This window comes from Mauremys reevesii, linkage group 7 (assembly GCF_016161935.1).
Source record: "Mauremys reevesii isolate NIE-2019 linkage group 7, ASM1616193v1, whole genome shotgun sequence".
Lineage (NCBI taxonomy): Eukaryota > Metazoa > Chordata > Testudines > Geoemydidae > Mauremys > Mauremys reevesii.
This window is the reverse complement of record NC_052629.1, coordinates 103,136,368-103,163,685: the sequence shown is the minus strand read 5'-3', so window position 1 is coordinate 103,163,685 and position 27,318 is coordinate 103,136,368. Positions and strand designations below refer to the sequence as shown.

At 46.4% G+C, this 27,318-nt stretch overlaps 1 protein-coding gene across 1 annotated transcript; it reads right to left on the bottom strand.

Annotated features, from left to right (window-relative positions):
* Window positions 1–1,741: 1,741 nt before the first annotated feature.
* On the bottom strand, window positions 1,742–15,560 carry RPN1 (ribophorin I). Its single transcript, XM_039481780.1, has 10 exons — window positions 15,239–15,560; window positions 12,498–12,562; window positions 10,088–10,394; window positions 8,526–8,735; window positions 6,170–6,362; window positions 5,727–5,826; window positions 5,296–5,434; window positions 4,729–4,848; window positions 3,954–4,199; window positions 1,742–2,624 (listed from the first exon to the last, which is right to left on the bottom strand). The coding sequence occupies exons 1-10, from the start codon at window positions 15,464–15,466 to the stop codon at window positions 2,442–2,444; spliced, it is 1,791 nt and encodes a 596-aa protein (XP_039337714.1). The 5' UTR covers window positions 15,467–15,560; the 3' UTR covers window positions 1,742–2,441.
* Window positions 15,561–27,318: the final 11,758 nt, after the last annotated feature.

Here is a 27,318-nt window from a genome sequence, read left to right as displayed (position 1 = left end):
GCTGAGTTTAGTTCCCTATTGGCCAGTGGGGGGAGGAGGGGAGGCTGCCCCAGAGGAACCGTCTTCACCCCAGCGTGGAGCTAGATTTACTCCCAACTGCTGCCCTGCCAGTCACCGCTGTTAAGAATTTAAGAACGCCCATACTGGGTCAGACTTAAGGTCCATCTAGCCCAGTATCCTGTCTTCCGACAGTGGCCAATGCCAGATGCCCTAGAGCAGGGGTCTCAAACATGCGGCCGGCAGGCCGCGGAGCTCTTCCCTGCGGCCTGCGGAGCTCCCCAGGGCCGCCCAGAGGGGGGGGCAAAGGGGGCAATTTGCCCCGGGCCCCGCAGGGGCCCCCCAAGAGAAAGCGGAGGCTCCCGCCTCCGCCTCTCCTGGAGCCTCAGCGCATAGGCGCCGAGTCTCTGTCCGGCGCCTGAGCCCGCCCGATCCGCGTGGGAGGCGGGGCAGCGAGCTCTGGGCTGCGCGCTGCGCTCGGCGTGCAGCACCCAGCCCCGCCCCCTCACCACGCAGCTCTGACCGGGATGAAGCTCAGGCCTCGCCGAGACGCTCGGGTAAGGGGAAGCGGGAGCCGCCGGGGCCTGGGTGGGAAGCGGGACCCGCGGGGCCGGGCCGTGGGAGGAAGGGGCGAGACCCGCCGGGCGGGGGTGGGGAGAAGCGAGACCGCCGGGCGGGCGGGGTGGGGAAGGAAGCGAGACCCGCCGGGGCCGGACCGGGGGGTGGGGGAGGGAGGCGGGACCGGCCGGGGTGGGAAGCGGGACCGGCCGGGGTGGGGAAAAGAGGGACCCGCCGCTGAAGCGCAGCCCGGTCTTCGGCGGTGGGGGGCCCCTTCTGTTCCGGGACCCGCCGCCTAAGTGCCCCACCGCCAAGCCACCAAACAGCTGTTGGTGGCGCTTAGCACTTTCCAGGAGGGAGGGGAGAGGAGTGGGGAGCTGCGTGCTTAGGGGAGGAGGTGGAGAAGAGACAGGGCAGGGGCGGGGCCTCATGGAAGGGGTGGATTGGGGGTGGGGCCAGGGGCAGCAAGGGGGCGTGTCAGTGATGCGGCCCTCGGGCCAATGCACTAGTCCTCATGCGGCCCTCGGGGTCATTTGAGTGAGACCCCTGCCCTAGAGGGAATGAACAGAACAGGTAATCACCAAGTGATCCATCCCCTGCTGCCCACTCCCAGCCTCTAGCAAACAGAGGCTAGGGACATAAACCCTGCCCATATTGGTTAATAACCAGTGATGGACCTGTCCTCCATGAATTTATCTAGCTCTTTTTTGAACCGTTATAATCTTGGCCTTCACAACATCCTCTGGCAAAGAGTTCCACAGGCTGACTGTGTGTTGTGAAGAAATACTTCCTTTTGTTTGTTTTAAACCTGTTGCCTATTAATTTCATTTGGTGACCCCTAGTTCTTGTGTTATGAGGAGTAAATAACACTTCCTTATTTACTTTCTTCACACCCATCATGATTTTATAGACCTCAATCATATCCCCCCTTAGACAGACATTTATTTTCCAAGCTGAAAAATCCCAGTCTTATTAATCTTTCCTCTCCTTCCCCTGTTAACCTCTCCTCCACACAAGGGCCCTTCCTCTTGAGCCTGCCTTATTCAATCACTGAGTCACCCTAGCGTCCTGAGGCATGAGGCACAAGAAAAGGCTGCATAAGAAAAAACAATCTGTATATTAGCTTGGCAGTCCCCTAGGTTACTGCAGGAGTCAGCAAGGTCCTTCAGAAATAAAGAGAAAGCGCTGAACATCCATCCTCCCTTGTTTATTTCAATTGGGTCTTGCTTACATATTTAAAAAAAAAACATAACAGGAACAAGCACAGGCTTTCAGGGGATGAAACCCTCAGCTGCACTGGGCTCCAGCCACTGCTTTATTTTAAACAGGCTCAGAACATTGCCAGCTTGAAAAACCTCCCTTTGTGTGACAAAAAACAGTACAAAACTCCTTTGCTCAAGTTCCTTATTCCCCAAAATATAAAAGTATAAATTCAAGGGGGAATGGATTTATTTTAAAGCCTTCAGAAGAACAAAGATGCCTTTATTCTCTCTGGTCCCAACGTTCAGATCTGCCATGAGCACGTCTGCACCCAGGCTGTCTGGCTAGTTGTACAGGGACAGTAAGGGCCCTCTTACACAGCAAAATACAGAGTGGAGACTGCTTTATAACTTGTCTTGCCTTGCCTGTGTGGAAGGAACCCTGTTACAACCAAATCCAAATCTTGTTATACCATGGTCCCTTCCACAGCAGATGCTGATAGGCAAACAAGCCCTAAAAAAGACTAAGCCAAAAAAAGTTATTTGCAGGCATTTTCCATTTCAAATTTTCTCCCTTCCCCGATTTTGCTGACCAAAGAGCATCACTGGTTTGGCTCAGAGCATGTCCACTCAACAGCCTTTAATCTCAACTCATGTTTCTCCCCCCTCCCACCACTTTAACTGAAGTTATAGTGCATCGAGGATGTTGTCAATTTTGGTGACCAGCTCCTGGCGCTTGTTGGAATGCAGCTTTTCATTCTCAATGTACGTGTCCTTCTTAAGCTTGCCAGCCACCAACCGCTCTGCCTCTACAGACGATTTCAGAACCAGCTCCTTGACTTGACTGTCGAGTTTCTGAATCTCGCTCACCTTGTGGGAGTTCAGAATAAACGAATATTAAAGAGGACTGAACACAAATAGCCCAATGACACGAATAAGCAGAAAAGCTGGTAGATCTGGGACCAAGGAAGGCACAGCACAGGATATAGAACACCCTCTCCCACTGGCATGGCTATAAGTGAACATGGCATTTGGAGGGTTCCTTGGGGCAGGAGGCTAAATGGACGGAGCAAATTTAAATGAAACCTCAGAAGCCAGATACTAGCATTGAGATAGGTGTAATTCTTACTTTCAGTGATGTTTAATGACAAGTTAGAGACTTTCAAATCTAGGTCACCAGTACAAATCCAATTCAGGACCGCGGTGGCCAAAAGTAGTAGTTTTCCGGTAATTATTGTGGTTGCTAGGGTGAAGTGAGTTTGGTGGATCTCAATCCAGTTCACAGTGGGATCAGTACCCACAGCACAAAAACTGACCTCCCCACACCTCAAGGTGGGTGGCTGCTTCAGGTCAGAGCTGAGGCATAAAGGTTGGGAATGGTAGTGTGTGTGCTGTGCTGCCATGTTGTTGCAGAGAAAGGAATTCAGTCTACTGGGCTGTGAAGGCAGCATCTTCCACCAGTGTGAAATTCACACGTGCACAAAAATAAAAGATTAACAAGTAAATGTTTTCAACGCTCTTGGTTTCATTTTACAATGAAACCAGTGAAGCAATGAGATGAGGCACTTTCTATGCAAAAATCAGAGTCCCAGACATAGTCAGTCAAGACAGCAACTGGAGTAGCTGAACACCTGTAAGTGCTGTTCTCTTGTTATTCCAAAGAAGCCATGTAATATGAAGCAACAGCTTCCCACGTGGATTCTGGCAACAAACCCAGAAATAGCCCAGGACCCCAAAATAACTTGTGTTATTGGCTTGGATAGTTTGATAATATACAATCCGTTGGTATTTTTCAACTTAGAAGATCCACGTTCTCATTCCATTTGCCATTACTAGGAGTGTAACGATAAGACAGACGCAGGATTGTATGTTACAACTGCATTAATAATGTGTCCATGCAGCTGGTCTAGGGGATCTTTCGGAGACAGTGAGTGCTAGTGACAAGCAACTTTTTACCTCCACACATTGTATAGAGCAATAAAAGCAAGAGTAAAACTACGGCAGAGCAAAAAAACAAAACAAAAACCAATTAACTCCATCCCCTACATCTTTCTGACAAGAAGCAAGTAATTTTGGAGTGGATGAAAGAGAGAATAGGAGGCAGCAGTTAAGCTAAGCATCAGAAGACATCTAGAATGGAGGCAGAGTAGCTTACAAGGCTAGCAGCAGAGCACAGCTAAGACAGGAGAGAGCTCTTACCTTATCACACATGTCAGAGCCTTCTGTCTTCAGCTTGGACTGCAGAGAGGCTACTTCATTGGTCAGGGCCTTATGCTCTGTCTCCAAGGTCTTCTTGCCACTGTTTAGAGTGGAGATGTCCCGTGACTGCTTGTACTTATTCACCGCTTCATCAAAGTGGCGGTACAGGCCCAGTCTCTTGTTCACCAAGGTGAGAACTTGCTCTGTTATGCAGGCCACCTTCATCCTAGCTTCAGCAGCTGGATCCTATAAGGGGTGATAAGGTACACAGACAAGCACATACAAAAAAATTAAATTGAGGCAATGCCTTTTTAGCCACACGTGCTATGCAAAAGCATCACAGATCTTACACTTTATAATTTAAAACCAACAGCTGTCAAAAGAATGCCAAAATTAGCCTGGTCAGATCATAGAAGCCTCTGGCTGCCTCTAATCAACCAGCCTAGCTCTGGGTTAATAAAAACCAAGTGAAAACATGGAGGAAGGGACTCCCACAGGAGAGTCACAAACCAGTTAGATTCAGATGGGCTTGCTGTCCCAGGACTGGAATATTTTACATGGAAGCTAAAGATGGACTATCCATCACAAAACCAAACCAATAGGTCTCGAGGTGCTCAGACACTATAGTGCTAAGGGACCATGTAAGTACCTAAATAGGAATATTCCAATGGAAAAAAACATTTAGTGAGGGGAACTATTTCTACAGGCAATTTCCAACCACCAGGGGAATAAAACTTCCTCCGCAGTCACAAGGCTGCAACTTGCCATATAATACCTTGGTGATGGAGAAATCAAGCCTGACATAGAAGATCACTGTGAAGAACAAGATGTAAAAGGCTCCAACCACCAACAGCGGCTCCTGCAGCATCAGGATCTTGTTGAAGGTGTAGTGCACCTGCAAAATAGGATTCAGAGAATGTGATCAATGACTTGCCATTAGTCAAGGGAGAAACTTCAAGCACCTGAATGTTCCTAAAAATCAAGAAAGAATAGTTATGGCACACAGAATGGATCCAGCTCAGATAATGCAAACTGTGTAGTCAACAACCTAGACACATTGCTTGGTTTTCTTTCTCTCTTGAGCAACAAGCTTCCCCAATTGGGCTGTGCGTTGGCTATACTGGCTTTCCTTAAGGGCTGCAACCCAGTGAGAATCTGTAATGCAGACATCTTCCAGCAGAGAGAACTTCACATAGTAACAGAAAAGCAAAGCCACACAATTTGCATGTCATTTTCCAAGAACGCCTCAGCCCCAGACCAGATATTGTTATGACTACAAAGGTGAGCGTGGAGGAGGCATGGCTGCTCATTTAAGTTATTCAAACAAAGGGGCCAAGCCTACCACGATGTCCTGGATGTGCTGCTCTACCAGGTTGTTCTTGTGTGCTACAATCACCGGGCGTCCAAATGTGTCCAGGTAGGTGTAGTGGAGCTCGTCAGTGGCTCGGTTGATTTCATATGGGCTGTCCACGTGAATATTCCTGCAGGAATAAACAGACACTCCCACATGATTCTAACATGTCTGAGATGGGATGGTTTAAGATTTGATTGGCCAGTTGTGGCCCAATGCACACTACTCAATTGCACATTGAAAACAAGTTCCCTGCAGTTTAAGAAGCAATTTATATGTGACAGACTGTGCTCCAAGGTGTCTTCTGTGCTCATGTCAGCCATTGTGTTTTCATGGTGCTCTGTCTCCAGACAGGAGACTTGGCCATCAATGCACAGGTGAAGCATTTTCAGCAGTAACAGCAAAAGAGCAGTGTCACTTACTTGGCACCTTCTGGCAGGATTATCTTTACGGTCAGAGAGTCTGCAACTTGCTCATCAAACACATGGTCAATGAACCTCATCTTCAGGGCATACTGGTCACCTGAGAGAAGGCAGAAAGGACAGAAAAAACTCCAGGTAGTTTAACAAAACAGGCTTCCATGGGAAGGTGTTCCCAATGTCTGTGAATCTCAGGATGCTGAAGGACGGGGGCTGTATGCACTCCTCAGCAGTGGATCATTTGGCTACCCTGAAAATGGCAGTTTTTAACAAGAGGTGTAAGGATACAGGAAGAGGTACACGCAAGCTGGAGACTGGCTTGTTAGTTACAGAAGTAACAGCTAGCAATAAACACTAAAAGGTTACAAGGGCCCCATACTGTACAAATGTCAGATTTCTAACACAATAAGTCTGGTCTTTTGCTACTCCAATCCTGTGACACCCACCAAGGTTATAGAGATATTCATAGCTAGGCAGGTTGTAGCCAATGATGTAATGAGTCTTCCAACCCCCAAAGAGCGGGAAGCGGGGGCGGATCTCCATCTCCACAGAGTCATCCAAGATGAGAAGGTGGCTGGTAGAGATGTTTCCAATTTCATCTCGGTAATATACATCCTGAGCCGCAGCAGGAAGAATGGTCTGCATGGGAGAGAGAAGCAGCACTCAGTGCATCTGCTAGAGAAAGAGAATTTCAACTAGAATAGGCAAAGCAGCCACTGATGACACTTGGTTCAGCTTCAGTCAGGAATAGCACTTCTCGCAAGAAGCAACAAGATAGCTTCTTGGCGGCAGCATGTGTCAAAATGGTGTCAACGTAAGTGATCAGCCACAATGTGCTCAGCAAAAGCTATTGCCCATATTCAGAGATGTTATAGATGACAAAGCCCTATTGGATCATCCAGTCTGTGGCCTTGAAGTCAATGTAACATTGTTCCCTATAGACCAGTGTCAGTGGTACTTTATCCAGTCCAGTTTCCCAAGCAATGAGGGACATGCCTACCACAATGTCCTGGATGTGATGCTCTACCACTTCCTTCAGGATTCTATTTCACATCCTATCTGATCAGCCTAAATTCCCATTTCATTCCATCCCATTGCTCCTAGTGGGCTGAGCTTGCGAATTCATACACGCAACTCAGTAACATTTCTGTCTGTCTTGATGTCATATGACAATTTTTTTTAACACTGCATGCAATCAATTCCAAAATTTCAGGGAATATTCTAGGCATCAATGGGCAGAACTCCACAGATTCTGGTGAAAAAAATCATAACCAGAAGGGGAAATGGGGGACACAGCTCCTAGCATCTGATCAGCAAAACAAGCAGCTTCAACCAGCTCTGTAATTGTCAACAAATCAAAGAACTTGTTGGTGGCAACCATTAACACGTTCCAGCATAACAATGGGGATAATAGTATGGGAGGAGGAGAATGGTGGAGCCCCGCCATGGGGAGGAAACGGGGGAGTGGCAGGGTGGCACAGAGAACCCCTTTCATGAGGGAGGTTACCAGGAGTCCCTGAAATAGAAGGAGGTGGGAGGGTGGTGTGATGATTTGGATAATCTGTCTGTACAATTTGAGTTCTGGTTGATGAGGATATGAAGTTGTTACTATAAAAACTGCTGTATCACTGAATGCCTCTATGTAAATGTGGAATCAGCCATTGCTGACAGGGCTGAAAACACATCTCCAGACAATGGTTGGTCACTAGACCTTCAGTTGCTGCCTATTCAGATGGAAACATCTGAAGGACAATGGGTTGGCTAAGGTTAGGAGAACTAGTTTTCTCCAACCCCTCAACAAGGTGTTTGGAGAGTGGAAAATTCCTATACAACACAGAGACAGCAGAGGTGGCAAAGCAGGAGTTTAGAAGGACTCAAAGTGAAGGAGGGATGGGTCAGTTTAGCAGTCGGTTCAACCAAGGTCGGAGAAAGCAAGCTGACCTACCCCAGAAAGGGGCTCCATGGTTCAGAAATTATGCCATAAGCTGCAGCAAAGGATCCTGGACACCCCCACAAGACCTTGAGCCCAGCCCAAAGAATGCTCCAGAGTGGCGAGGAAACTCAGGCAAGGAAGTGCATGTAATGTTTATTATTTTTGTATACATTTGTGTATTTCTTGTGCTATCAAGTAAAGAGCAATGGTATTTTACAATTCTGAGCAGTCTGTGTATATGTTATGTGACACACCTATCGTGTGTCCCTGAAGCATTAACCCAGAATGTGGCAGGAGTTCTGGGAGAGGGTATGTTTAAGCTACAGGGAAGTCTGGGGGAAGGGCGGGGTCAGCACTAGCCCCGGGGGAAGGGTAGTTGGACTGCAGGCTTACAGCTTTCAGGAGGGGTACTAGACAGAGGATTGGCACCCCAAAAAAGTGTGCCTAGAGACCCCAAGCTAGAGGCAGTGAATGACTGTTCAGACTCTGGAGGCGTAAAGCACACAGCGATTCAGAATTTGGATCCCTTCACAGCAGTCTGGTGTGTGCCCGAGAAGGGGCGTTCAACTGGATCTCTGACAGGTAGTACACAGGCAGCTTGTGAGGAGAATGTAGGATGCACAGAACACTTGGTTTATGCAATAAGCCTACAGAAGCAACAAGGTGTGTGACACCTCCCCCGCTCCCCAGTTATACCCTCCTGTACTACCTTGAGTAATTCCTCTTTGGTAATGACATCTTGTAAATATCTGAAAGCTTTTTATGTTTCCCCCTTATCCCTTGTGCACTGTTGCCAAATAAGAGACAAAAGAAAGGGCAGTAGGATTTTCTATAGGAAGGTGGTAAGAAAGAGGGCACAAAATGCAAACCTTAAAAGATTTGACAGAAGATATTCCACTGTCTGGCTGCCTTTGGTAGTCGTATCTGGAGAAAGGCCCTTTGAGCACAGCTCCTGTGTGCTTTAAGTCAACAGTCTCTTCTACAGCAATATTTCCCCAGTGAGACACTTCAATGACCCGTATCATACTGGTGATTGTCAGGAATGGGTTGTTATTTTCATAGTGTACCTTAAGGATGTCCTGAGAAGGAAAGAAAAGAAGATATAAATCCCAGACAAGAAGTAACAAACCGGGGGGGAAGGATTCCCCCCCTCCATCAAATCCCAGAGTGAATCATTCCATTATAGGGACAGCCATCTCTGGACCCCCTTTTTTGATTTATAACAGCTGGTCATACAATACAGGGTGTAAAATGCACACAGCTCAAAACTAACACACCTAAGCTGAAGCTCAGCTCTGATACTTTGGAGATATCAATTAAAGCACTTTAGCAAATTTCAGCATCTGTTCTGGCTGTTTTAACTGATCAAATGAAAGCAGCTGAATGGATATGCTACATTTCACAAGTGACTGCTCACAACAAGGGAAGTTAACATGGGCAGATAGGAAGCCCCTAGATACTGAGATGTCCCCTGCCATTAATACAACTGACTGCAGGTAGCAGGATTCACTGAGCTAACTGATGGATGCTTTGGACTGGAGAGAATCAGGATCCCAGAGCAAAGGAGTTCTCATACAGACCAGTAACAATTAGACAACTTAGACAGGGGGATATCTCCTATCAGCACCCCAAGATAAACAAGACCATCTGACCCATGTGTTCCAAGGTGCCATTCCTTTGAGCCCACACCATCATGAGTAACTGAGTTCCTGACATAAATCCCAAAACTTGACAGGAAAAACAGCCAGATGTTCAAGTGATTGGCTTAACACTTAAGTGGTGCTAAATCAAACTCTGAATCTTGCAGGGAGAATGCGGATACTGCATATTAAGGACAATATGTACAAAGTAACTAGGTTGTATATCAACGGAGTCTCTTCTCCATACTATCCCATGAGCTTCCTTAAATATTTATACACTCAGAGTAGCAGGTGTTTGCCCCTCAGCATGTTACTATTTCCTTTTAATTTTTTTGAAGTGAATTTAGTGTTGCTGAATTGACACCCTCAAGTCCTCTCTGTGTACTCAGAGTATGTATAGCAAAGGCAGCTGCAATTCAAACTCTTCCCCCTACCACCTCATGACATCCATGCCCTGGAGAGAGACCCCTCTCTCCAAAGGTTTCTCATTGGCAGTCTCAGTGGAGAGGCCAAGTCCAGAGGCAACTAAAGCCAACTGTGGTGGCTCTGTGATACTGACACTTACCCATTAGGAACTGGACTGAGAAATACCAACTCAATTCTCATAAGACACCAGTTTTCAGACACTTGCCACTATCCTAATCTGTGGCTTAGAGGCAAATGCCTCTGTATCTCATTCAACTTCTTGAGCCATAATTGACATATTTATGTGGTGCACTTTGCAGGACAACGGCGTACAATTTATTTTCAAGAGTCTTTCAGACAGGGTTTCACTAGCCACAAGAGTTTACCTGGCTATATGGTGGGATGTCCTTGAAGGGCCCATATTCAATCATGTCCTCTGACCGGGTGGGATTGCCCAGCTTGGTGTAGTTCTCCACGTTCCTGGAGGCCAGTTTCACACGCGTAGTTTGGGTCTTCGTTGGGTATGGAGAGTAGAAATAATGATTCCCTTCAAAGACCACAAACTGTTTCTCTGCCTGTGTGATGTGCGTGGGGTACGGCTGCAGGACATGCGTGAAAACTGTTTCGATGGATAAACGGATCTTGGCACCTGGCGCCAGAGGTGATGGCAACTTCACGGTAAAGAATTTGCCACTGAAAGGGAGAACAGCAGGAAAGCTATAAACACCAAGATCTCCACTGGCCTGACGCATACTCTTAAGATTCTGCAACACACACTGGCGCAAAGGGGAACCTGGAAGTTTTCTATTTGCTCTTAAAGGGCTCCCTCCTGCAAAACTGGAAGTGCTGTACAAAGGGCATTGTAGGATCAGGCCTAAAGTAGATTTCTGCCAGTAGCCTGGTGCTTGTTCCTCATGAGGAAATTTCTGTTATACTGTGTGGGTACATTTACATATAAATGGTGACGGAGCAGTCTATAATTGGATATCATTTGGCACAGGCCTGAATGGATACTCAAAGGGAATCAAGCCAACATACCATCTGTGTGATTTTTTTTGGGTAGAGATACTGGTGTGTTCCTTTCACTATTTCTCTACAGCTGCACTTCACTGTGGATTTTCCATTATTCTCTAGGTGGAGAGAATAATCTAAAATGGAGCATGGGCAATGATCTGACAGGAAAACAAACATCCTAAGTTCCTGCTCCTAAGAGTCTGTTACCTCTCAAGTCAGCACTACTTGTTCTCCCACTGGACTGAAGCTGAATAAGGATTAGGGTGACCAGAGAGCAAATGTGAAAAATCGGGACTGGGAATGAGGGGTAATAGGAGCCTACATAAGAAAAAGACGCAAAAATCAGGACTGTCCTATAACATTGGGACATCTGGTCACCCTAATAAGGATGTCCATGCCCAGGGACCCAGCAGGGGTATCCTGCAGACAGTGAATTTTAGAGGTGTGGGACTACAGAAAACAACTTTTCACCTAATCCACAGCAGAGTTCTCTTGCCGCCTTCAAAGAAGCAGACCTCCACAGCAGGTTCACAGCACCTAACAAGAGCTGCTGCCCAGACAATGGAAGGAGAGTAGCTAACAACTCCACTGGATGGACCTTGGCAGTTGCAGGAAGGGAGCAGTCTCTAACTCACTTGTGATGCAGCCCTTCACCTGGATTAGTTGGGGCACCGTCAGCCAGTCATAGCTATGAAGTGGGCACTGTTCTGCCTTGATAATTCAGTGTTTCACTCCATAGCTACCAACCTCTTGAGATCACCAGCAACTACTGCTGAACCAGTTTAAAAAGCTCACCTTATTTAATAGCTAACATGCACAGCCTCTGAAAGAGCCTTGCACTACAAATTTCTGCTCTCCCAAGCATGCTGCAAATATGGGATACTTTCCCAAGTGTGGCAGATGTGGAGCCTCTGGCTAGAAAGAGTGCTCTATCTCTGGGTTAGAGATAGGCCCATTTTAAGCTGCAGAACCTAAAACCCTGCAGCAAAAATATGGTTCAGTATTGCAGCGTAAACAGAGTCAAAACAAATTTGTAACTGTATGTGATGGGCAGTACAGGCCCTTAAGGGGCCCATTTGGTTCTAATGCATCTCCATCCCAGTTTCCCTAATACAGGGAGGTGGCAACAGATGTTCTGACAGGAGGGTTTCATAAGATGTTAGGATCCAGGGGGAGTTCCTTACATAGTACAGGGGAGCTGAGGAAGACACCTGTACTGCATCCCTAATAGAGGGAGCAGTCTCTAGGGGGAGAGGCTGCCAGACAGACTACTTTATTTCCCCAGGAAAATGAAGGCATCTACTTTTGCTGACCTGGGAATCGGTTCCTACACTGTAGGCTATCTGGTTCATTTGAGTAGCCCGCACAGAGACCTAGAATTACATGCAGGACCTCCCAGAGGAGGAGGGGATGTTTTGTTTTGTTTAAGCAGAGGAGCTTCTGGAGCTTGCGGTGGGGACTGGAACTGGGGTTCTGCCATTATGTGTTACCTGTATTCTCAAATTGTGCTACAGGCTGTGGTGTGAAAGGTAAGATGGGTCAGGCTGTGGTGTGAAACATAAGATGGGCCTCTGAAAGAATAAAGAGCACACAATCACCATCAAGATTGTTGTAGGGGCTGCGTGATGAAATATTTAAGTCCTGGACTTGTTCCTTAGACTAACATCTCTCTTGATTCTGCTATTACTCGACTGGGGAGGACTAATTTGAATGAGTAAGTTACAAATACTGGTCCCTAACAGAACTGCTCCCTGTTATTTGGTATTACAGGGTAAGACTCACCTTTTACCTTTCACCTTAGTCTCCCGCACCTCCAGGGTGTTCTCCTCCTCTTCCTCACCTTTCACCTGTTCCAAAACAAAACATTACAGCCTGATCACCATGTCACCATTTAGGCTTCCCAGGTGAAGCAGCTGAATGTATCAGGTCAAATACTACACAATTCCTATTAATTTCTTATTGCAGGACACACAACGCATACTAGTTGACAAAAAAATTGTTTATTAAAGACCCAATATCTATTAGCATCACAATCATTAGTACTGGCCAACTCAACAAATTGTGGTCTGTATCCAAGAATAGAAACTGGAGGCTCCTGTTGAAGTTTTTGAAGCTTTTGCCCGTGTTCTAGGCTGATTCCTAGCTAGCAAAGGCATGAAACTGAGTCTGTCAATGGCTGACCCTACTCCTCCAGCAGGCCCTTTTACAGAGCTTCTCTCACTGGAGCTCCTAGGAGAGTGGCCACCAAATGGAAAAACCAAAGACTGGCACAACCGTCTCACTGTTGTCATCAGAAAGCAGCACCTGCACAGCTACGCACTTAAACTTCTTGAGGAAAAGAGTGCTGGATTGATAGCCCTAGAACTGGAGACTCAAGTCTGCTAAGCATCCATAGGACAAATGCAGCCTGAAAGACGAAAGCTTTCCCCATGCATCTCTGGGTCCTGCTCCAACATGTATCCATACTGCTCTGGAAAGACCACATTTAGATGTGGTAAATGAAACACACAGATTAGCATCATTCTCCATGTCTCATTCCCTTTTGAGACACTGTAAGCAAGGTTACCCAGCCTCCTTGTTTCACAGTCATAATAATGGCCTTTTAGTAGCCTAATTATTTTTAGAGCACCAGCAGCATGCTAGGAACTTTATAGACATCTGATGGTGACAACCCTCAGTCACTACCAAAATGAGCTGGCTTTGAACAGGGGACCTAGAAGTGAAAGTCTCTGTATCCTACCACCAAGCCACTTGAGTGCTATCAATAGCAGCACACAGAATACGCATGCAAAGGCCTTTGTTTCAGTACCACATTAACACAATGTGGACCAACGTCTGCTCTGTTACACCAGCATAAGCCTAGAGCAACCCTTCTGAAGTTGATCCAGATTTATGCTGGCACAGGATAATGATTTATTCTTCATACTGCAGTGGTGCCTAAAGTGTGTTAAGCTCTACTCACGGAAGCAGTCGCTGTCCATGTGTGTACAGCTCAAGAACCTGAAAGCAAAATTTAGATCAAAGCAGAACTCGATCCTTTGTGTTTCAGTGGAGTTCTATTGATAATCTCTACTACTACTTTAAATCCCAATTGTATTTTTAAAGCACTAGGCTATTCTAATATGTTGCCCTTTTATAGGATACACCAGGAAATTTCAAAGGCTTAAGACTTACATCTCAAGCTCTGAGGTAGGGCAGCATTATTTATCCTTTGTGGTAGGGGAAAATGAGGCAGAGTGGTGAAGTGACTTTGCCCAGGGTGATACAGTAAGTCAGTCGCAGAGCTGGAATCAAAGCCCAAAAATCCTAGCTCCCAGCTCCTTGAACTAACAGCTGCTTTTCAGAATCACTCACCACTAAATACTGTAAGTGGTTCAAGTGCTTGAAGAAGGTTATAAGTGGATGAAAGAGTTAGGCAGCCATCTGACAGTTGCCCATTCAGACTCAGGGCCCAGCTTGTATTTACATCTTTCACTCTCCCATTTATGTATCAGAGGGGTAGCCGTGTTAGTCTGGATCTGTAAAAGCAGCAAAGTGTCTTGTGGCACCTTATAGACTAACAGACGTTCTGGAGCACGAGCTTTCGTGGGTGAATCCGACGAAGTGGGTATTCACCCACGAAAGCTCATGCTCCAAAACGTCTGTTAGTCTATAAGGTGCCACAAGACACTTTGCTGCTCTCCCATTTATATGGATCTCCTTCCAAACTTCAAGCCACACCAAGCTGAAGCCAAACAACTGCAAGGATATTAATGTTAACTGTCAAATCACTAATCCACCTCCCCATGGCATAACAAAACCACCCTTTGCCCACACCAAAAATAAAAACTTAAATCTACACTATAAGAGCAGGTGGGGTCCCTACTACTCCAGGCATCCAGAAAGTGCCAAGAAATAATAATGTTTAAGAAGCTGGATAGATCTCATGCAAGTGGCCTGCAGCAGCTAGCATTATGCCTTGGGGAACACAATGTGGAGGTTTCTACTAAGACACCTCTCGGATTTCTCCATCTTCCCCCCACGGTGTGGTTAGTGGTTGCATTGCAACGGCTGAGGCACTTATGCTTACGTGTCAGTCTCTGCCAGGCAGGGAAGTGGCTGTCACTGCACCATCAGCCCAGAATCAAAGGCAGGAGAAAAACCAACGGCCACCAGAGGGGACAGAAATAAGCACGCGGCTGGGGCTGCCTGGGCAGCCAGCTCTGCCCGGGCGCTGCCCCAGCTTGGCAGGGCGGCCCGCAAGGCCACTTGCACGCCCCGGAGGTGGAAGTGGAGGTGTCCGTGCCTGCAATGAGCGACCTATGGGTTCCCCAGCACCGCACCGCTCATACACCAGGGGGGCCCGTGCAGGGGTTGGGGCCGCCCCCCGCTGCAGGGGCAGCAGCGTGCGGAGGGGGGGTCCCGCCACGCAGAGGCCGCGCCGCAAAACGGGCCAGGCCGAGGGTCACTGGGGGGACGGGGACGGGGCCGAGCCCCTGCGGAGGAGCGGGCGCGCTGCCACGCGGGCCGGGGAGCGCACTCACCTGCACCCCGAGGTAGGCCAGGTGGCTCTCCAGGCCGGGGTCCAGCGCCAGCAGGAAGGAGCTCGCGCCCCCGGAGCCCCCCGCCGGGTTGGCCAGGCTCAGCTCGGCCGTCACCTTGGCCAGGTGGGTGCTGAGATCCACCGTCCGCTTCACCTCCTCATTGAGCAGCTCCGGGGCCGCCAGGGCGCAGCCCAGGCAGAGAAGCAGGCGGCAGGCGAGGCCCTCCATGGCCGGCCAGGCAGCGGATGAAACCGGATGGACTCACACAGTTAGCGGCGGGGGCCCTCATCCATCGGGGAGGGCACAAGATGGCAGCGCCCAGGCCGAGGGAGGGACAAGATGGCGGCGCCCACCAAAGGACCACGGCACAAGATGGCGGCGCGCATAACCGCAAGGACCCCGTCAGTCTCTGCGACCAAGGGGGCTACGCGGATGCCTAACTAAAAATGCAATGGCCAAGGATGGTGCTGAGCGTGCCAATTCTCCAGTAGGATCAGAAAAATCCTAAATGAGTGAGAGCTCAGACCTCATTGCAGAGAACAGAGATTGTCCATATAGTGTGCAGGGGGTGGATATTGAGTCTGTTCTTCATAGCTTCCGGCTGGAACCTGGATAGATCTGGGCAGAGCCAGGCTATGAAGCTTACAGTGAGGCCAACCCTCAGAAACCACAGAACAGGCTCCAGTATCATGAGAGTTCATTCAAACAATACATGTGGGTATTTCCCCCTTCACCTTCTAGTTTCTGAGCCACCTTTAGGGTGCATTGGGGTCAAGCTTTTCAACCATGAGGGCTAGAGATTTTTTTTAAATTGAAAGATGAGCCTCATCATCATGACTCCAAGAGCTGGGGCTTTAAGAAAACCACCAAATAGCATAAGAAGCATGATAAAATCATAAGAACTGGCAATGCTGCTGTCAATATCAGTAACCCTTAGCTTCTAATTAATTAGTTGGGCCCAAAAATAATAAGATTGGCTTAAAAATAATGAGATTTTAAAAAAAAAATTGTTTTCTGCTTTCTGAGCTATTTTGGATGCCACTGGGTCGTGTTTTCAAGCTTTTTTCTCTGTGATCATGGAAGCTAGAATCTTGGAAGAACAAGAACAAAAAAACAGCTGAGAGTCTCATGTAATGACAGGATTCCAGGAGCTGGGGCTTTACAAAAAGCACCAAATAATGCAGGCCTTGTAATAAGTTGACAAAAAGCTAAAATAGAGTACCTAATCACAGACTGATGAGCCCAGCTCGAGAGCCAAGACAACTCAAGGGCCTTTGCCAGGTTTTGGCTGGAAACCGTCCACAGAGATTTGACTCTAAACCAGCCATGAAGCTGTAAGCATTGTGTTTTGGGGCTGAAGGGGGAAATGGGCTGTTATGTTTTCCAGGAGTCAGGGAAGATGCGTTTTGGGGCTGGTGCAGGAAATCGGGTATTGTGTCCTGTGGCTATCAGGGAGGGCAGGGAATGGAGAGGGGTGTTAAAGGTGTGTTTTGAGGGCTCTGAGTAGGGATTTTAGTTGTTGGGTGTGGATATGATTATAATGCTCTTTACATGGATTTCTGGTGCTTGTTTCATTGTCTCTTCCATTCTGAATTTATGAGCTGTATATGTTGAGAGTTGCCTTGTTTGTTTGGCATCTGACATTTTGTTTATCCGGGAGAAGGAGAGTAACAAAGGAAAGTTTAAATTGAATCAAAATATGATGTTCTTTAAAGGGAGCAAAGTCTCTTAGCGCTTAAAAAAGAAGCCAATAACTTAATTAATGGTGAAATAAAGCTGAAGTTTGAAAGATCCAAGACAGCCAAAGACATAGTAACCACAACTGACCTAACCCAGGCAAAGAGAAGTTCTAACAGTAAAAGTTTCACTGCTTTAACAGATGACAGTGCACTGGGGTGACTGGCACCTTATGTAATAAACATCTAAAATCTGGCAAGAATCTGGCATTTTTTACTGTGATTGCAAGATTAGGGCCTTAGACTGCAATTTCTTTGGAGCAAAATCATCTTTTTATACTATTTGTACAGCACTAACACAATGGGGCCCCTACATGCTACCATAATACAAATAATAAATCCTAATTTCTCTGAGCTGAGACTGCAAAATATGAGAAGGGTGTTAGCTAAAAGATAGTCCTAAACTGCAACGTTTGGCTCTAGAGGCAAACTCTCCCAATGTTTGGGGGAGATTAGATCAGATCCAGGATTCCAGGTGAGGCCTTTTCTAGTAAAGAATAGGAGGGAGAGCCTTTTTTTAATTCTCTGCCCCTTCCCTTCTTGCCAAACATGCTACCTCAGTATTTTTACTTTATTTTGATATTAGTGCTGTTGAAACTTGTAAGATTGGCAGCTTTGCATACTGAATACATTGAACACCAGAACAAGTATAGGATGGGCCAGCTTCCCTCACCCAGCCCCGCCAATGTGCCTCAGACATGCAGCCTGGACAGACTGCACCTCCCTCACTGTATCTGTGGTGACGTTTCTGGACAATACCAGCAACAAAAATGTGACATAATTTGGGTTGGTCTCAAGTGCAGTCTAAGGCTCCCCTCTTGTGCTCTGGGGAGCAGGCAAGATAAGGAAATACACAAGATTCCCTAAACAGTTCAGATGAGTTGTGCTTACCATGCCCCTGTTCTCCAGAGCCATCCGAGAGCAGTACTTTTGTAAATGGGAACATCTTTCCCGTTTTGAGAAAGCGAGAACAGAGCAGGCGGATCATGGGGTGCGGAAATGTGATGTATGGGATCCAAAACAAAGTTGCTGCTGGGTCTAATTTAAGGCCTGTCAGCCTGGCTGATGTTCTCAGGAGTTGTGGCTGATTTATGGTGGTATTGTATGCGTGCAGTTTATTTTCCTCGGAAAGTTAATCTGCTCAAGATTCTCGTTTCACCTTTCTGGCCCTCAGCCCGAATCTCTGTTTTTTGCCTCCATTTCAACAGAAATAAATCCACTCTTAACTGTGGCTTCAGTGACTCTTTACACACCCAGCTCCAGTCACTATCCCACCCAGCTTCCCAGGAACAATTCATCCTTCCAGCATAGGACCTTCACTGCCACAAAAGCAAATGAACATTTCTGTGTATATTAGAGTGCATGGGTCCAAACAAAACCCCATCTTTAATCTTTGGATCCAGAGCAAAGTTCTCTCTCTTGAATGGGCACAATCCAAACCCCAGATCTACTCTGCTGAATTTGAACGAGGAGTACTTGTGGCACCTTAGAGACTAACAACTTTATTTGAGCATAAGCTTCCATGGGCTAAAACAGCCCACGGAAGCTTATGCTCAAATAAATTTGTTAGTCTCCAAAGTGCCACAAGTACTCCTCGTTCTTTTTGCTGATACAGACTAACACGGCTACCACTCTGAAACCTATCTACTGAATTTGTATCAGAGGGGTAGTGGTGTTAGTCTGTATCCACAAAAACAATGAGGAATCCGGTGGCACTTTAAAGACTAACAGATTTATTTGGGCATAAGCGTTCATAGGTAAAAAAACCACTTCTTGTCCAAATAAATCTGTTAGTCTTTAAGGTGCCACCGGACTCCTCATCTATTGAATTTGGAGATTCAAATTCTGAATCCAAATTTGAACTCCCCCAAAGTCTGGTGTGTTCAGAATCAAATGTTACATACCATAGCTTCAAGGTGCAACTCAGATCTGACCCTATGGTTCAGATCCAGGCCTTTGGCCCATCTCTAATTTAAATCACCAAGTCACACTTTAATATTACCATAGTATTAATGCTGCCTCCGATGCAAATTTAAAAGATTTAAATCTTGCCAATATGGGCCTAATTCATTCTTAGTGTGACTGTGTTGTTTTCAGGGATCTTGCATCCAGGATCAGTTTGGCCCTGTAGGCCCAATTCACCGTTGTCCTGCACTTTGTGTAGTTATTTACACCTGTGCACCTGATATCCTTCTGGCATTGCAACCTCTTGCACAGATGTAAATTAATACACAAGGTGCAGGGCATCAGAAAATCCCCCCCCCTCCGTTTACTCACTGTGTCTCTGAGTAGTTTACATACTGCACTTGCACAGGAAGGGAGAGGCTGGTTTTTAAAAATAAAAAATATTATAGGTTACTTGCCGAATAGTGCATCAGATAATTGCTAGAGCATGTTTGCATAGTTGCAGATTTTTCAGCCTTACTATCCCTGACCAGACACTGCCCTGCTTCTCCCTCTTTCTTTCTTCTACCATGGGAGTCACCTTAAAATCATCTGTTTTGGATTAATATTTATGAAATAAAGCCAAGGAGCAAAGAAAAGAGTCCCAGCAGATGTGCTGATAATATGCACTGAGTGGGAGGTTAGTTGCTTGTTAAAAGAGCTTTGAAAATCAGATGTCTGGTGACAAAGCATTACAGAAAGGCCAGGTGCAGGCCTGCATCATCAGTGCTGCCCTCTCTGAGTGATATTTGATTAATAAGGGGGTTTTGACTGTACTTCTGAGTGATCCTAGGACCCAAATCTCCCCCCAAGGGACTTGAATGGAAGCAGGATTAATCCCTGAGAATAAATCTCTTTCATGTTACCATAGCAAAAATTCCAATTTTATTCATGGACTAGAGACAGCAGATGTACCCTGCTGTCACGAGGGAGCCGTTCAGAAGCCTGTGTGCTACAAGTGGCCTGTGGCCAGAATTCTAAATCCTGCATGCAGCCAGAAGAGTGCCAAAGTTTAGCAAACGACTTCAGAGTCCACACATCAGAATCGGGGACAAGAAGCTATCACGTTGTTGTGGGTGTCACGTCCTAATCCCCCTTGAGCCCCTGACTGGCCTTTCTTTGGCCAGACAAATGCCCAGTGGCAAGGCATCACTACCCCTTAAATGCTGAATATTGAGCGCTCTGTCCGTCTCATCTCCAGGTGTGTGCATAGCCTGGATCACTCTGGATTTCCCACCTGTCCTGGAATGATGTCAGTTCATTGTTTTTAAACTCTTGTTTCATTCAAAATAGCTGGATTTTGTAAAAACAATTCAATGCATAAGAAATATCTTGTCCAAAAACCCCAACACTGATGACAACGTAGCGATGATGCTAATACTCTGCCCTTCTCTGACACCTTTTAGCCAAGGCTCTCAAACTGTTTGCAGTAACTATACTTGACAACACCGCAGAAGAGCCAATAGATACACATGCTATTGAAATAAAGGCAACCCTAGGGTAGAATAAGACACTTGTTTAACAGTCATACAAGAGTGCTACAAAGGTATTGGACAGGAAGTGAATAAGAATCCTGTATCCAGATGAAACTGCAGGGGGAATTTTGATCAGCCCATAGTAATTACCTGAGATGGAGTATGATTAGGATGCATAATAATACAACTGCTCCTTAGCATTTTGAGATAAGTAACATTTTACAGCTGCATAAATAAATTCTCACAATGCTCTTCTGCGGTAGGTCGGATCCCTTATTTTACAGAATCTGTTTTGAAGAGATGCAGTGACTTGCCCAAGGTAACACTGGAAGTGAGTGGCAGCCAGGATTAGACTCTTGGATACCCAGAGTTATAACAGTTAATGCTAACAAAGTAGCAGCAGGCAGATAAAACCTCTTTCAGGACTTCAGTCAGACTATTAGGGATTAGGTTGAGACCTTGTTGGGATCAGAAACCCCTCATCTGCCTATGGTGGGGTTTCTTGCAACTTCCTCTGAAGACTCTGATGCTGCCTATTGTCAGAGACAGGTTCCTGGATTAGATGGGCCATGGGTGTGATTGAGCATGGCAGTTCCTGTATTCATGTAGCTTCTCTATAGTTAACACCCATATTTTGGTGCAAAATGACATGAGAGCTTAACATTTTTAAGCTTCAAAAGTCAGTACAAGCATTAGCTCATTGATTCTCCCAACACCCCTGTGAGAGAGAGAGGGTGTAGAGAATAAGTGGCCTGGCTTCTCTTTCATATCATATTTGAATAGGGGATGACCAATCTAGCAACACAGCGGTCCCTCACACCAGGCTAGGGCATTAGTTCCTTACTGAGATGGAAAAGCACCGCCTACTGTGTTACCCATATTACTTCACAATACCCCTAGTCTATCCTTGGAAATCTCCCATCTAAGTGATAACATTTCTTAGATTGTGGCATGTGATTAATAATCCTGGGTGCTGGGGCACAGGTGTTGTGATATGCTGAGAAAAAAATGAATTGATGGATTTAGCATCATCCTGGGCCTCATTTTTTTTCCCGTTGGCAACAAATAATCCTGTTGGTGATGAAATTGGACTAAGTACTACCCCATCCAAAATATTAAAGAACCAAAATCTTACTGTACTCCAGGGTATCTGTGCCCTTTACCCTTTTAGGAGAGAGGACTCAAAAACTAGAGGACTGTGTTAAAGTTCACAAATATTAAACATACCGGGATCAAATTTGTCCCTGGTGTAAGCCCACTGACTGCAGTGAAGTTACACCAGAAATACCCATGGCTCATTGCATAATGTTTTGTTCTTTGAACAGTCTCGGTAAGGAGGACACACTAAACAGTAGCACAGTATACTGGATCAGTGGCGATAAACATTTTAAAACTGGGCCCAGTCCTACACCTAAGAAGTCATTGGAAGGGTTGCTATTGGTTTGCTACTTGTGAATGGCACTTTGAAATATTTTTCACTGTGTGATGTTGGCAATACCAGTAAGTGTGTTGCTCTCTGAGCTGCTAATCTAGTCCGCTTTAGACTTTAATAGTTTACTGTATGTACAATGTTATATTGCAATAATCTAAGCAGCCTTTGAGATCTGTCAGTAGCAGTTAGCAATAAACACCTCCTGGCTTCTAGCGTATATTAAGGCCTTCTGAGGTTTTGAAATATCCACCAATGAGAATGTCAGTACGACTTGGTCAACCAATGGCAGTTTGTTTGGTAACTCACTGAAAATCAACAGGAAGACAAGATCCTTGAAAAGCTGCTGAAAACCCCAGTCTCTGAGTTTCAGCATTTTCACAGCCCGAGTTTTCAGCCAGTCAGCAAATCCAGTTGTCGAGTCTTAGCCAATCAAAACATCATGTGGTTTTTTGGTCTGGTTTAGTCACTGATTTTCATGAGAAATGCATAGGAGTGGCAGGCGAGGAGTGTGATTGTTCAGGGTTTCATACACAGTACGTTTTTCTGTATCCTGAAAATTCCGGCTGAAATCACACAAGGATATTGTTAAAGGGACATCATCAACTTGAGATCTAGTCAGTTTCAAAACAAAACAAAAAGGTAAAGTTGATTCAGATGCCTATCCCCGAATCTCCCTGACAATTTTCGTAGTTTTAAAAGCACATTTTTCTGGAGTGTTTAAAGATGTTTTTCCTTCCTCTGTTGCTATGTGAAAGATCCAAACTGGAAAAAAAAATATTTTTCTGTAATCTTTTTCAGTTACAGTACTAGGCACAAACAATATTTTACAGGGACTAGAACAATGGTAGGTAAAAACTTACAGCAAGAAGTGTGGGTTTTATGTTGACAGTATCCTTTTAACTCACTGTATAGACTAGAGCTCCGGGAACTGCCATTTATGCAGTGGGAAGAGCTCCAGACAGACATTGCCTGGGATGTTGCTGTTGGAATCAGCATTATATATATATAATACAGTTAAAACATTGGCCTCAATCCTGCAATTTTATCTGCATAGTATTGTGCATGCAAAGAGCCCCACTTCAGTTACAGCGAGGAGGGATCCAATTGTAGAACGGGGCCAAAGTTTATTTTTGCTGGGTAGAGGGGACCGAATAGAGTTCTGATTGTGTCAGGGGATTACAACAAGCTGCAGAGCTGAGGGGTGAGGAAGGGAGCGTGGTGTGACCACTTCTTGGCTGGGCCAAAGCAGAGTAGTGTGACAATGCTGTGCACCAGGTTGCAACACCACTCACTCAGATTTGGAGAGGACAGGTATAGGGGCTCATGGGCTGTATGTGTGTGTGTCAGACTGCTAATGTGTGTGTGTTAGGGAGTGCCTGAGAGGGGAAGAGGAGTGTCAGGTGTGTGGGGGGGGGGTCAAATCTTTGGCCACCCCACTCTCATGTAGTGTGAATAGCATAGGTGCAGGAAGGAGGCTGTGATTATTAGTGGCACTTTCACACCTGAAAATACTCTGCAAACAATCACTGTCACATCACACATTCCACTTTATAGAAGGGGAAGCTGAAGCAGAGAGAGATGCAGAGCAGGGGCATAGCCACCTATAGACTAGCCAGAGGGTATGTCAGAGAGATGCTAGCTTGCTAAAAATAAAATGTGACCCTGGCAGTGCCCGTGATGGGAGGGGCTAGCCACCCTGAGTGCATGCCCAGCAAGGACACCAGGTACATACTCAGAGCAGCTAGTCCCTCCTGCTGCTCATGCTGCTGTGGCTACACTTCTGATTTTAGGCACCAGCTTGAGCAGAACTAGCATGGGTACGTCTACACAAGCAGGGTTCACACCCTTGCAGCTCAAATGTGAACATACCCAAGGGCATGTCTACACTGCACCTGGGAGCACTTCCCAAGCTTAAGGAGACAGACACAGCTCTGAGCTAGCCTGCCTGAGGGTAGAATGGGCAGCAGTTCGGGGTAGCCACCTGAGTATGTACCAAGGGGTCTGAGCAGGTTTGTACTCAGGAGGAGGCCGCCCAAGCTGCCATCCGGGAAGAGAGCAGGGATTTACCCTGGGATAGACACTTCCCAGCCATCTCCAGAAACAGCAATGCCGCCCAGAACATGTCCCTTCCCCCGTGCCCATCCCATTTCCCTCCCGACCAAGATGCACCACCTCATGCAGGAGTTGTTCGGTCTCCCCCACATCCACAGACAGATCATTGCCCTTTCACCATAAGTTGGGGCCCACCCACATTTCCACCCCTCTCTGGCCCTGCTGCAGAGCCTTGCCCAAAGCACACAGGACTAGGGCTAGAGCGAGAGCCAGGCATGCTCCTGCTCCAGCCCAAGTGCTCAGCCCGCCCAGCACAGACCCATGTACCTTGCCCATGGGGCTCACGTGTGTCACCCACAGATCTCTGTGCCGGGCAGCAATGCCCCCTCGCAGCCAGGCCGGCAGCTGCGGCCTGGCTCAGCCCCTAGCCCACGAGGGCAGAGAGAAGATGTGATGCCAGATAATGGACCCCGGCGTACGCCAGCCTCTTGGACCACCTCCCTGCCAGGAATTCGGTGGCCCCAAGCTGGTTCCCCTGCCCTAGGCAAGGACACTCAGGCTGACCCTAGCGCTGTACCCCCCACTCCTGGCTATGCTAAGCAGTAACTCACCCCTGCTCCTGTGGGATAACAAGCCCTGGGGGCCAGGGCACCAGCCCCACCTCAGCTGGAGGTCAGGGTCCAATTTGCCAGGGGACCAAACTCAAACTCTTGGTCCAAGTTGGCCCGGCAAACTCATCTCTGTGACGAGCCCTCTGCACTCGGGGCTGGGGCTGGCTTTAGAGCCAGTTCCTGTGATCTGAGTTCAGAGCTGAGTTTCAGTTTGGGCTCCTCTGAAGCTCAAATCCTCACTCAAGCTGTCAAGGTTCCTCCCCCACTTTGAACTTTAGGGTACAGATGTGGGGACCTGCATGGACACTTCTAAGCTTAATTACAAGCTTAGATCCGGTAACACTGCCACCAGCCAGAATTCCAGTGTCTGGCACACTCCCTGTCCCCCCAAAACTTTCCCCTCCCTGGATAGCCTTGAGGCTTTTCCACCAAGTCCCTGGTGATACCGATCCAACCCCTTGGATCTTAACACAAGGAGAAATTAACCATTCCCCCCTACTTTCTCCCACCAACTCCTGGTGAGTCCAGACCCAATTCCCTGGGATCTTAAAACAAGAAAGAAAAAAAAATCAAACAGGTTTTTAAAAAGAGAACTTTTAATTAAAGAAAAAATAGTAAAAATCATCTCTGTAAAATCAGGATGGAAAATATTTTACAGGGTACTCAGATTTATATAGCCCAGAGGAACCCCCTCTAGCCTTAGATTCAAAGTTACAGCAAACAAAGGTAAAATCCTCTCAGCAAAAAGGAACATTTACAGGTTGAAAAAACAAACATAAGACTAACACGCCTTGCCTGTGCTACTTACAAGTTTGAAACATAAGAAACTGATTCAGAAAGATTTGGAGAGCCTGGATTAACGTCTGGTCCCTCTTTGTCCCAAGAGCAAACAACCCCCAAACAAAGAGCACGAACAAAAGACTTCCCTCCACCAAGATTTGAAAGTATTTTGTCCCCTTATTGGTCCTCTGGTCAGGTGTCAGCCAGGTTTACTGAGCTTCTTAACCCTTTACAGGTAGAAGAGACATTAACCCTTAACTATCTGTTTATGACACAAGCTGTACGTGAAAATGTGTCGTGGATGCATTGCTAAGCACTTCATGAGTACCCCTGGACTGGGCTAGCTGCGGGGGCTGCAGGTCAGGGTTGAGGGGCAGCCACAGAACTGAATGAGGGTTCCAAGACTGGCATAGCAGGAGTGCTGCAGGTCTGGCCTCAGGTGCACTGGCTGAGCTGGGGTCCAGGAGCGGAATAATCAGAGGTGATGCACATCAGGATTGTGCTGAGGGTAGGAAAAGCTTGCTCAGTACCAGGCCAGTCGACTGCTATTTAGTCCTTCGCTTTTATAAATTCATGCAAAAAAGAGAAATGATTCATCATGGTTCACTTCTAATATCTGGCTTCAATCTCATCCTCTTTTTGTCAGATCTATAAATATCAGGTGCTGAAGATGGACAAGGCAGGTGAGTTAATATCTTCATAGAATCTTAGGACTGGAAGGGACTTGAAATGTCATCTAGTCCAGTCCCCTGCACATGTGGCAGGAATAAGTATTAGACCATCCCTGACAGGTGTTTGTCTAATCTGCGCTTAAAAATCTCCAGTGATGGAGATTCCAAAACCTCCCTAGGAAATTTATTCCAGTGATTAACTATTTTGACAGGTAGAAAGATTTTCCTAATGTCTAACCTAAACCACCCTTGCTGCAATTTAAGCCCATTGCTTCTTGTCCTATCCTCAGAGGTTAAGAACAACAATTTTTCTCCTTCCTCCTTGTAACAACCTTTTATGTACTTGAAAACTGTTGTCATGTCCCCTCTCAGTCTTCTCTTCTCCAGACTAAACAAACCCAATTTTTTTCAATCTTCCCTCATAGGTCATGTTTTCTAGACCTTTAATCATTTTTGTTGCTCTTCTCTGGACTTTCTCCAGTTTGTCCACATCCTTCCTGAAATGTGGTGCCCAGAACTGGATACAATATTCCAGTTGAAGCCTAATCAGCATGGAGTAGAGCGGAAGAATTACTTCTCGTGTCTTGCTTACTACACTCCTGCTAATACATCCCAGAATGATGTTTGGTTTTTTTGCAACAGCGTTACACTGTTGACTCATATTTAGCTTGTGATCCACTGTGACCCCCAGATCCCTTTCCGCAGTACTCCTTCCTAAGCAGTCATATCCCATTTTGTATGTGTGCAACTGATTGTTCCTTCCTAAGTGGAGTACTTTGCATTTGTCCTTATTGAATTTCATCCTATTTACTTCAGACCATTTCTTCAGTTTGTCCAGATCATTTTGAATTTTAATCCTATCTCCAGAGCACTTGCAACCCCTTCCCAGCTTGGTATCATCTGCAAACTTTGTAAGTGTATTCTTTATGCCATTATCTAAATCATTGATGCAGATATTGAACAGAACTGGATCCAGAACTGATCCCTGCGGGACCCCACTCATTATGCCCTTCCAGCATGACTGTGAACCACTGATAACTACTCTCTGGGAATGGTTTTCCAACTAGTTATGCACCCACCTTATAGTAGCTCCATCTAGGTTGCATTTCCCTAGTTTATTTATGAGACGGTCATGTAAGACAGTATCAAAAGCCTTACTAAAGTCAAGATCTACCACATCTACTGCTTCCCTCTATCCACAAGGCTTGTTATCCTCTCAAAGAAAGCTATTAGGTTGGTTCAGTGTGATTTGTTCTTGACAAATCCATGGTGACTGTTACTTATCACCTTGTTATCGTCTAGATGTTTGCAAATTGATTGGTTAATTATTTGCTGCATTATCTTTTCAGGTACTGAAGTTAAGATGATTGGTCTGTAAT

Excerpts from the sequence above, each read along its gene's own strand:
- RPN1 (XM_039481780.1), bottom strand. The coding sequence starts at position 15,466 with ATGGAGGGCCTCGCCTGCCGCCTGCTTCTCTGCCTGGGCTGCGCCCTG. Across the intron at positions 12,563-15,238 it reads TGGCCTACCTCGGGGTGCAG|GTGAAAGGTGAGGAAGAGGA; the intron begins GTGAGTGCGCTC and ends GTTTTGGAACAG. Across the intron at positions 5,827-6,169 it reads TGAATATCTCTATAACCTTG|GTGACCAGTATGCCCTGAAG; the intron begins GTGGGTGTCACA and ends GCCTTCTCTCAG.